The 12,061-nt window shown below is 43.8% G+C and overlaps 1 protein-coding gene across 1 annotated transcript in view; it reads right to left on the bottom strand.

Moving 5' to 3' along the window:
- IMP4 (Ribosomal RNA processing Brix domain protein) overlaps positions 1-12,061 on the bottom strand; it is a 106,502-nt gene that overhangs the window by 62,687 nt on the left and 31,754 nt on the right. The window contains exons 4-7 of the mRNA XM_087385901.1: positions 11,825-11,875; positions 9,823-9,966; positions 9,574-9,663; positions 9,325-9,431 (exon numbers count right to left, since the gene is read on the bottom strand). Coding sequence (XP_087242027.1) covers positions 9,325-9,431; positions 9,574-9,663; positions 9,823-9,966; positions 11,825-11,875 — 392 coding nt within the window. The remainder of the gene's footprint in view (positions 1-9,324; positions 9,432-9,573; positions 9,664-9,822; positions 9,967-11,824; positions 11,876-12,061) is intronic.

Genomic DNA, 12,061 nt, shown 5'->3' with positions numbered 1-12,061 from the left:
GAGAGGCAGTGGAGAGAACTGATGTCAACTTAGCGGAGTCCCCATGGTAGTCCTCCCTGATATGTGCATATCGGGGGCACTGTAGAGCTACATGTGCCTCCATCTCAACTGTCTGCATGTCACAAAGGGTACAGACTCTAGCATGTCTAGGCTAGTGTATCCAAGCTCCCTGCTCAATGGCAAATGTATGAGATCTGGTACGGAACCTGGCGATGTTTCTGCGCGAGAGAGAGAGAGAGAGAGAGAGAGAGAGAGAGCTCTTATGAGAGTGTTTCTACAATAAATTATGAGCGTGAGGTTCCACGAGAGAGTTAGTATTTCAGAAACAAGTGAGTCCACCAAATGATGGCCATCTTCGGAGACTGCTAAATATGATCAAGTCATGTATAGCCCCCAGCTCGAGTAAATGTCTCCCGTATGCTGTCACCGGGGCATCTGCATCTGCCGATTGCCTCACGATCCCAGCTCTACTTCATCCCTCTCCAGTACTATGAGGGAATACTCTTCAAAATCTAACAAGCCCACCTGTCTGTTCCCAGTACATGCATTGAAGTCATCAAGAAGAAGAGTGTCCCGTGTCTGGAAAACTATGTGATATCATCATGAATAGTCTCATGCGGACTGTGCCCATCCGTGGTGACCTCTCGCGCATAAGATGATGTGTCTCGGGGAAAGTAACATATTGCAATGAAGGTCAGCTATGTGTCTGGAAACTGGACCACAATCCACATGTGCCGTGCATGCTCCTCCCTTCGTATCATAGAGAGGAGTGGCCTCAAATGTGATCTAAAGAGAACAGCCACACCTCCGGATCCTCCCAAGGAGTGGCCTTAGATGTGTGTGTGTGTGTGAGAGAAAGAAAGAAAGAAAGAAATTTTATTAGAGTCTTCGGAAGACCAATGGGTCTATGAGACTGAAAGAAAACCTAATACAAATCACAGTAAGGGTGGAGCTACCGAAACGAGCATCATCACCCGTGCTGAACCCTAAGTCTGATCATACATAATCAAATACATCTGGATGTAACAATGAAAAGAAAAGAAAAGCACTGGAGCGGAGCAGAATCCTCCGTATGTCATGTCGCCCTAGCCGGTGCATAGCCGATGATGGGACGCTAGCGCCCGTCAAGGTGTGCCGTGCGTCTCAGTCTCCATGGGAAAGAAAGAAAAGAAAGAAAGATATATTAACGTCCATGGGAGACCTCACGGGCCAATCGGACAAAGTGCACAGAAAAGCAAGCTCATACAAGCCTCAGTGGGCTGAAGCAAAGGGTACGCTAGGACCCTTGCTGAGTACTAATCTATGCTAACAGAATCATAATCATAATCATATCATATCAATCAATCTATCCAAGCGCTCGGGCGAAACCGAACCTTGGTACAATCATGGCTCTTTGGTGGGCTGCAAAAATATCTCGTATCTGCGTCTGTCAAGCTATCTCGTGCTCCGGTGGGGGGCACGGTCTCCTCGCTCTGTGGACCATCTGGGCTACGTCTAGAGTGATGTCGGTCTCCTCTGAGAAAAGCTGTGATAGGACGGACCTCAATAGAGTGTACTCTGGGGGCTCTCTGTCGCACATGTGGCCTCTGTGTCCCTCTCTCAGCGGTATTGTGCAGGCTAGTCATCCAGACTACTCTCATATCGGCTAGCTCCTCTACCTCCACTCCACTATGTCCGCAGGCTGACTCAAATGTATAGAAGTTTGTGATGTGCCGCTGTGCCCGGTCACCCTCTATATCCTGTAGTGGTCTAACCACCCCCTGTTGCTCTCTGATCTGTCGTAGAAGCGCCTCCCTGTGTCGCCGCATCTCCATCAGATAAAGTCCGATACAGACTTGGTCATGGAAATGGATCAGTCGTGACAAAGGACCGAAGCCATTCCCCTCTAGGTAGAGACAGTGGTAGCATCCTCGAATCTCGTAGTAGGCTGGGCAAACACAAAGAAAATGCTCCTCTGTCTCAACCGCCCCCAGCGTACATAGCGTGCAGATCCGCTACTCTCTAGGTATACCCGCTGCTCTCCCTGCCTCAATCCTTAGAGAGAGAGAGAGAGAGAGAAGTAGAAGTAGAAGTAGAATTTATTAGCGTCCTCAGGGGGCCAAAAATGACCTATGGGACCCGTCTCGATACAATGTAAAAAGAGTCTCCTCAAGGAGAGGGGTCAAGAGTCTATGAGTTCCTGATGACAGGTAAAAAGACGAGTGACAAAAGATCCCAATGCTGCCGGAGAGGCAGTGGAGAGAACTGATGTCAACTTAGCGGAGTCCCCCAGTATCTGCTAGTAGTCCTCCCTGATATGTGCATATCGGGGGCACTGTTTAGCTACATGTGCCTCCGTCTCAACTGTCTGCATGTCACAAAGGGTACAGACTCTGGCATGTCTAGGCTGGTGTATCCAAGCTCCCTGCTCAATGGCAAATGTATGAGATCTGGTACGGAACCTGGCGATGTTTCTGCGATATAGAAGGGGGATAGGTGTGCTAATATAAGACTGAGCATGAGTCTCTATGGACATGTATGTAGACCAACATGTGGGATTTATGTTGTCTTGGTAATATTCCAGCTTTACCCTCTTTTCACTTGTCAACCAGTGATTCCGCAAAGTGCTCAGTAAAGATAGTTGAAACTCTTGCATGTTGACCTTTTCAGGCGGCATGATCAAATATGCTTCCACTTTCCATCTGCTGAACCATTTTCTTATGTCGGTTGCCCATCCTGTGCAGATGACCTTACTTTTGTAGTTCTTTTGAAGCTTTGTGCTGGCATTCCATGCTTTATGAGGCAGCCTATCAGGTTGCATTTGTTGCACCTCTATTAGGTATTGCATAACTCTAATCAATGCATGAAATTCAATCGGTCTCCTTCCCGTTTCCAACAGAAGTATTGAGTATGGAGTAGTGGGTTTGACACCAAGGTGTCTCCTTAGGAAAGCTTTTTGCATTTTCTCAATATCATTCCATGTAGAGGCTGAAATGCTGCCTCCCCATACTTCCACTCCATATAATACTGTCTGCACTACATATGCATCAAACAATATATTTCGAATTTTCCAGTTCCTAGTGTCGGTGTGCCTACAATCATTCTCAAGCTGGTAGTACTTCCCCCAACCAGTGTCCATCCTTCTATGCATACATTGCTACCATCTGTGATCTGCCGGGATATCAACCGCTAAGTATTTGAAGGTGCTGACATACTCAATGATCTGTCCCTCAAAGGTGATCTCAGGGGAGATGTTCTGGCTGATTGGTACAGACTGCCATCATCTTTGTTTTTCCGACATTTACTTGCAGCTCGCTTTCCCTACAAAAAGTCTTAAGCACTTGTAAAAGTTTGTGCATAGATTCCGGATCGTATGCAAAAAGAACGACATCGTCTGCGTATAACAACAATAGCACTGTCCAAAGCCCCAATTGCGGTCCTTGCAACCCTTTCTCTACTGCAAATTCATTGATGAGTTCCTCCAGTTGGTCAATGCATATTCCGAACAAGGTAGGCGCTAGAGGGCAGCCTTGCTTCACTCCCATATTGCTTTCAAATACATCAGACATACCTTGTGTTTGTTTGAGTCGGCATAATACCTTTTCATAGATGCGAGAGATGCCTACCCTTAAGGCCAAAGGGACTCCTATTTATTGCATTCTCTTCCATAATCCTCCTCTTGGAACTGTGTCAAATGCTTTCTTGAAATCCACAAAACAACAAAATAGAGTGCGTCCTCTCAATCTGCATTCATCCATGAGGACCCTTAAGGTAATAAGGTGGTCGGCTGTCCTGTGCTCCTTGCGAAAGCCTGCCTGTCCGGTGGCTCTTTTCTGTGCCTCTTCTGCCCATGAGCTGGATTTCATTTCAAGCACTCTACTGAAGAGCTTGGCCAATGTAGAGCTGACCATTATAGTTCTGTAATTTGTGACTGAATTTTTGTCTCCACCTTTGTGTAAAGGCTGGACCCAATTTTCTTGCCATTCTTGAGGGAAACCATGGTGTAGAGCATGTGTTAGGATGTGTGAGAGCCATGTTCTTGCTCGGTCTCCTGTCCATTTCACAAATTCCACCTGTATCTTCATGTGATCTGATGCTTTACCATTAGCCATCTTCTTTAGTCCAACTTCAATGTCTTCGAAGGTGAAAGGACTAGTGCATGTCACCGATAGATCCTCCTTCCCCATTTCAGTAGCAAGTGCATGATTGTACAACTTGGTAACATAATTAAGCATGGTTGCATCTAATATATCCCCTATGACCTGTTTCCGTCGCCTTTCACTTGTTTCCAGCCCTTTCTTGGATTTTTTATGAAAGTGACCAAATCAGATTTCTCTCTTTCCAAAATATATTTTCTTTTCTTTTTCCTTGTGAGGGCATTGTATGTCTTCTCCAGTTGTTTATGCCTATCTGCATCCAGTATGTATTTCAGCTCTTGGCGTAGTTGTTTGCATTCCTCGTCATACCATTTCTTGTGTGGTAGGCCTTTGACCTGTTTCTTTTTTCTTGTAGTTGCTGCTCCAAATGTTTGCGTGGCTGAGGCAAGTATTGCTTCCTGCAAGGCTGTCCATGCGGGGTTGGTTATTGCTCTCAGCTTTGCATCCAAAGTGTCTGCATAAACTTGGTGTTTGTCTGGGTCTACTTTGAAACCTCCTGCATGTGCTGAAAATTTCTGCTCCCTATGTTCAAGGTGTATGTCAAGATCCATCCATATTGGGAGATGGTCCGATTCCGGATATTTCATCCCTATGTTGAAGCTTTTGATAATGGGTATAGTATCCACATGTACCAAGGCATAATCTAGCACACTCTGTCCTCCGCTGGCTGAGAGACACGTCATCTTGTGGGTGTTAGGGAATAGTTGCAGTCCATTCAAGACTGGCATGTGCAGCCCATTAATCGTGCATCGGAGTGCTCTACCTTGTGTGTTGATGGTGTCGTCCCCGGATCCTCTCTGCCACATGATGTCCGCTTCTGTGACTGCTTCTTTATCCATTTCATCATGCGTAATGGGCTGAAACTGTAGTTGACCAATTCTTGCGTTAAGGTCTCCCATGACTATGACTTGGCCCTTTTCTCTGAGTTCAGCCACATCAAGACATAGTGCTTCAAACGCAGCACTAGGGTCCACTCCGTGTCTACTGTAAAAGGGTGACTCATGGTGAGGTATGTAGCAATCTGCGAGAAAGACAGGGCATTTGCCAAGTTCTATTTTCAGCCACATGTATCTTTTGTATTTGTCCACTTTATGAAGGCTGACTTTTTCTGCCATGTGTTCCTGTATCATGCATGCAACACCTCCTTGCCCTCTTTTCCCCACTTGCCGTTGGTATATTGAGTGCACCACATATCCCGGTATCTCTGGGATCCTGCATGTTTCACTTTCCCAGGTTTCTCCTAAAAGGATGATGTATGCATCCTGAATGAAGGCATTTATGCTTATCCCTTTATGCCAAGGGAAGCCCCTACAATTCCAAAACATAACTTGTAAGCATTTGTGTGTCCCATGGGTTGCGAGCCACTATTTCACATTTTGATCCCCATCTTGTGTTTGGGGCAGCTTTCCTTGTCTCATTTGTCTTTCCATGTATTGCTTTCTTCGCACTTCCTGCTGTTTTGGGGTGCGGTCTTCACTGACATAGAAAGGTGTGCCTTTAAGATACACTTTACTGCTATCCAGGATAATCTCCCTTTTCCGTGGATCTGCTACAGTGCACACAATAGCCCTTTTATTGGGTTTGTCCTCTTGTGCTTTCCCTACACGATGGGCTGCATATACAGTCACTTCAGGCATCGCAAAGTGTTCTGAAAAAAATTCAGTCACCTCCTTGGCTAGAGCTAGAGGGGTTTCCTTATCCATCTCTGGTAGACCACGGATAACAATGTTTTGAGATCTCTTATCTCTTTCTCTCTATTCATGGGCATCTTCTTGGTTTGTGGTTGATGGACGTGACGGTGTTTGAGCTGGTTTTGATGGTTCTTCAACATGTGCTGCACTGGCATCTTTCTTAGACACTATTTCAGTCCATTTCTTCCCTTCTTGTACATTCTTTGCATCCCTTTCGACAGGCTTGGCTTGCATAAACTTTTGCATCTGTTGGCATCCATTATCCACTGTGTTCTCTAAGGCATCCACTCTTTTTTGCAGTTGCATGACAGTTTTTTGGAGTTGGAAATTCTCAGCCTGTAGCTCGATGAACATATTCATAAGCATATCTATTTTCTTGCTGTTCTTGGTGCCATACACTTTCCCAAAAGGAGTAGTCAGGCATGGGTGTTTGTTCAACTTGAAAGGGGTCTGAAATGACCCCATGTTTCCTGGAAAAGAAGGCGGTCCACTTCCACCAATCTAGCAAGGAAGAATATGCACTCTGTTTCTTGGGAAGAAAGAAAAAAACATTCCTGCGTGTTTGTATTCTGTAGACGATCAAATCTGAGTGTCGAGCTAGCTGATTGTCGATGCTGACTGAGGCTGGTCGCGTAGCTATTGGCAGCTATCTTGATTCGTAGAAATTGGAGGTCGCTTCCTAGGCTGATGTCATGATTCTCCTGGTGAGTCTTCTCGTGGTTTCAGAATCGACGGCGAAGCTGACAGGAGATCTACAGCGAGGGGCTATACTCCCAAGAGCTAGGGCGAGGGCGGGCAGGTCAGCGAGCTGCTGAACATGCCTACGCGTTGGCTGAGGCTATGACGGACAGGAGGTTACAACAAAAAACGGGAGGCTACAACAAAAAGAGAGAGGCTAACGACAAACGGGAAGCTGCGACGCCCGGAAGGGGCTACGACGGACAGAAGGGGCTGTGACGACCAGAAGGGGCTGCGACGGACGGAAGGGGCTACGGCGCCCGGAAGGGGCTACGACGGACGGGCCTACGACGGAAGGGGCTACGACGGAGGACGCTGTGGATCGACGGAAGGACGGGCCTACGACGGATGCTGTGGATCGAGGAGGAGAGAGAGAGAGAGAGAGAGAGAGAGAGAGAGAGAGAGAGATTGGGACAGAGAGGAAAAAAGAAAGAAGGATGTATTAACGTCTGCAAAACCAAAAGGTAACTCAGAGGCATCACTATCTTTTCAACAACGGTCTTGGCCCACTCAAAGAGTTTCTCGCACACCCTGATTAGCGATGCATGGCATTTTTCCTCCTCCAAGCCCAAAGACATAGAGATTAGCTCATATGAGCTCAAACAAGAGCACAAGAGGGACCATAAGAGCCTAGTCCAAGGACTCTTGGACCTTTTCCCAGTGACCCGAACCAAGGACCAAATGTCGTAGAGAGCCAGAGGGCACAGCCCGACAACCTCGACCTCTAGTGGACACCCACATGAGCACTGCAAATATCTCCTCCCTACTCTTTGACGTGGGGAGACAACCACGAGAGTGAAAGCGGCACTTGTCAGACAACAGCTACATGTGAGGAGGGAGAGACTCGGAAAGTCTAGACAACAACAATCCATCACTAATTTTCTTCCTCGATGTTGCCATTCCTTGCTAGATCCAGAGCAACTAGTAGACGAGATCACCTTGTCCATACTCAGCTGACGGTGGAGTTAGTCCCACAGACAACATACATAGGTCCAATCACCAGGATGGATAGCTAATTGGGCAACCGATAGCAAGGACATCCCATCATTGCCCTTCACGTTTTAGGTTTCTCTCGCAACAACACCATGATGTATTTGTTTATTGTCTTGTCTCAGAGTGGTATGGGTGCCCATTTTTTGTGGCCCCACCCCTTATCTTTGATTGTAAATGGGTTCTTTTCAATCTCATAGACCCTTCGGTTTTCATAGACGTTAACAAACTTTATTGCTTTTGTTCTCAACTTTTAAGATGGAAGTTTTAACTTTGAACCAAACATGTTACATATATATATATGAAAAAGGTAATGTGGACATGCAAATCATCAATCTTGAAAATAACAAGTTTGAAGTCACAAAGTACAAGTGGCAAGTAGCTTGTAAGTCAGTCACGACTCCTGAATAAAACAAGTCAGGGAATGATAATAGGCTACAGTGAATAGAGTAAAATGTACACTCGAGCTAGCTGCTAGTGCCTACTCCAAGACCCATGCTAGCACACTCAATAGGAGTCTACACTGTTACCTAAATCGGATGATGTGTCCTAGGAATAGAAAGACGCAAATGAATGATACTTAAACCAATCCATCCCTTCAAGTCCTCGTCCTAAACCTTAATTTTGACCAATAACCCTAATTTTGGGGTTTTGAAAAAAAATGGTCAATTTCGGGCGTTTTGTAGGGCAAAAACATTTCTACACGTTTTAGATGCCCAAAACGCCTTTTGTGGTGACTATGACTTGGTAATAAACTAGCTCTATCAAAAGGATGTAGAGAGTATATTTAGTTATACATAGTAAGTAGACATGAACAAAAACTAGGTGATAACCTTGTATGTGAATTCTTGATCAAAAGAAAAGAAGAGAACAAGACATACAGAATATCTAGAATATCTGGTCAAGTGGACAAACAAACAAGAAGAAAGTTGGGAGGAGGTAAGCCATCTCCAGAAGGAGGCTTTGCAATTTGTTTTCCAAGACGTAAACATTTTTTAAGGAAGGGAATGCTTTGTAATCCCAGATCATGGATACGGATCACAGTAAGGTGGGAACCATTAGGGATTGACAATGTTTGCATTGGTATAATTAGAAGGCTTGGGCCATGAGGGCTGTAGGGGATAAACCAAGGCTGCATAGAGAAGGGCCAAATATAGGATAGAATACTAAGGTCCATTGGAGGACACATGGCACCTCAAGGATAACTGCTAGGTTACGATTCATGTGGAATTTTGTTCGTTAAGACTAGAGTAACACCCTCAAACAGTCTTGTTTTCATTCTGCATCATGTGACAATAACTACATTTGAAAATTCTTGAATTAAACTATGCTTCTCTTCCGGTAAGGAGTCCCAAGAGCTGTATAGCCTCAATCATTAGAAACCATTACTTGTCCATAACATGAGAGACAAGTCGACAATCATCCATAAAATGTAGATATACATGTGTTCACAACATTGGTCTCATCACACGTAGCATGACTAGTTTCTCTCGTTTTTATTCTACCTCAGCACTGGGAAATCTCTTCTATGAAGTGAATTGTTGTACCTTGAAATATGAAAAAGTGACCACCAAAGCATAAGCAGGGCAAGCTTTGTAAAGGAAAGAGAAGGGACTCTAATTTCATTCTGGTTCTCCAAGAACATATAGCACAATTAAAAGCAAACATTTACTTTAACATAAAAGAAATGCAAACCAAAACCAATATACCGAGCACTAAAAGCACATTCTATAACAAACGCAGAAATTGTAAATAGCCACCAAAACTACCTGAATGAGATGTAATCAGCCTGATTTGCAAAAGTTATGATGCGCTTTGAGTCGGTCTTGGGAACTGGAAACAAATGCTTCAATATATTTGTTGTCCGTACACCTAACTATGAGGCCAAACAGAATATGCTAATCAAAATCTAATTGAGGAAAGATAACAATTGAGTTCTACCCCCTGAAAGCACTTGTCAATTTGGTCAAGGATGTCCGTGGCATGTAAATACAAATCCAAACAATCAGAGTACTCACCTTCGTATTGAAATTGTTAAAGATAAGATGTGGATATGCTTCAGACATAGTTCCAAGTGCCTTCTTATCCTTGATGTCGTGCCTTGTAACCTATACATAACATATGTGTTCCATCAGAAACCGTGCAAGGTCAAAAAACACATTGTTGAGACATAAAGGGTAAGATTTTCAATTGTGCAATGATAGCTAGACAACAAAGAATCGGAAGATCCATTTATAGATGGTCCTTGCATTGAGAAGGGTAGTTACCACATTAAGTAGGCCAAAATACGCAGTAGGTCCAAAGGGCAAGTGACAAACAATCAGGCCATCTGGCTCACCACGATGCTCGTGTACCATTACTATGTCTGTGAAGTCGTTGGCTCGACATGCCTCAACAATCTCTGATATGACCTGGAAACATCATTAGCACGTGCTTACTGCTACTAGCTGCATCCAAATATGTTCCTGCTTTTTCTTATTCAAAAACTCTAAGCAAAAAGATGTCCGTCTTTGCACCAACATCTTGGTGTACAAGTAAATTGGAACCACAGCACCATAATACCAAATCCAAAGCTTTGTAATATATCCAAAAATTTCTAGAGCGCATGCAGCAGGAAAAATGCAAGCAGCGTTTTCCTATAATATAAATGAACGTCCATGCTGGGTCAAAATCTGAAAAGTAACAGGCAGCTTGATATGGAAAGGTGCAATGGATGAAGTTATGTGGTGTTATCTCACATCGTACAGCATTGTCCAACCAAGACAAATGCTTAAAGAGATCCTCACGAAGGGGCTTAGTTGGGAGCGGGGACATGTTGGAGCATCAATGCTCCACCGCATAGTTCCAGCTGGCGCTTTCCCCTGAGACCTCCTTACCTCCAAACTGCTCTCTCAAATGTCTGTGACTCCTGAATCCTCTAGGGTCGTCAAGTACCATCTTGGTAGCTCTCTCTCCTTTGTCAGGCCGACAAACAAGGATATTCCAAAATCATTTCAGCTAGGTCATTAACTTTGAAGCTAACCTTGAGAATAGCTTGATGCTGCAAGTGACGGTAAGAATGGAAAGTCACACTGTGGATAAATTTTCATTGGAATTGGTGGCAGTACAAATTGGATGTAATTTCATAACTGGAAGCTTTAAATAATACTGATACTGATGAAGTTTCAACTCTTTTAAAAACACAGTTGCGAGGATATTACTGCTGCTACTTTATTTCAGGCTTCAGTAGTCAATAGGGTTTGAGGATATTGAGCCTACAGAATAAAATAGAAAAACCAATAAGTTATTACAAAAGTCCAATGTATAAAACCATTACTTTTGCACATTAACATCTGATCTCCCCAGTGTGTATGAGTCTCATGCAAGCTGAAAGACTGTAATCCTCTAAAGGAGCAAGAAACTTGGAGGCTGGTAGGTAAAGACATAAGCCTGTAGTCATACACAACAAGGGGAAGCAGAGGGAGGCCTAAAGAACAGAGTTGGCGGAGGAAGATGGTAGCCAGAAAGGAGAAACAAAGCAGAAAAAACCAGGGGGCAATAAATGAACTTGGCTGATAGATGCTCAGGCAGCTGCCATGACTTATAACTAAACAAAAAATGATAAGACAAATCAGCTGCCCAAGGAGCTGAGAAATGAAACAATCGAATTAAAGACCTTGCAATTCAGTTGAAGGTCTCAATGCCTAATCACGGGACCTCTGGAAGAAGGACAGTCAATACCCCCTTTATGATGTCTACAGTTTTAATCATGCAGATTGACTTTGTCACTATCCAGGTTGAAGCAAAAATACAGGATTGATGTATAGGGTAAATATAAGGTCTTTTTATACCTTCTGAGTATGTGACAGGACTTTGAAAAGGAAAGATTTAAATATGAATCTTAAGATCTCTCTATGTGGTCATAAAGTAGCATTTCTGAGCAACCTGCAGACCTGAATGCAAAAATAGGAAGCATGCTAATACTTATATCAAATTCACATCCAACTATACAACTAAAGTGGTACAAGCCAAGTTGACTTCCACTTTGCCAGTGAGGCATCTAATCACCTGATTTCTCTTCCCTCAAGAGTAAAATACGAGAAGTTCCCTTACATCAAGAACATCTGTTAGGATTTTGGAAAAATATGTAGCAATTAAATTGGTTTATCAAGAGTACTGTCAAGAAAAAAAGCACGTTGGCATTCCCAAAGTAGAACTTGAAATAAAAGAAACAATAACTCAAATTCCGACTGAAAAAGATACTTTGAACACTCAAAGCTTGGGACATACCTGACCACCTCGGTTGATCCTTTGTGCATTTGGAAAGACAAACTTCAGCTCCTGAAACAGATCTGAAACTAAGTTCAGGACTGCACTTGCTGTCCACATATATGGACGAACTGCACTGACATCACACTATCATGCAAAATCTCAGACAAGCACTTACATATATACGAGAAAGGTACTTACGTAGAACAGTATTTATTAATTAAAAAGTATCGTAGAGGTAAGATACTCAGGTCAAAT

Source organism: Dipteris shenzhenensis, chromosome 15, assembly GCF_047967505.1.
Source record: "Dipteris shenzhenensis isolate YYH24624 ecotype China chromosome 15, Dip_SZ_1.0, whole genome shotgun sequence".
In the NCBI taxonomy this organism is placed as follows: Eukaryota; Viridiplantae; Streptophyta; class Polypodiopsida; order Gleicheniales; family Dipteridaceae; genus Dipteris; species Dipteris shenzhenensis.
Note: the sequence above shows the minus strand (reverse complement) of the source record. Positions and strands in the feature narration are given on the sequence as shown.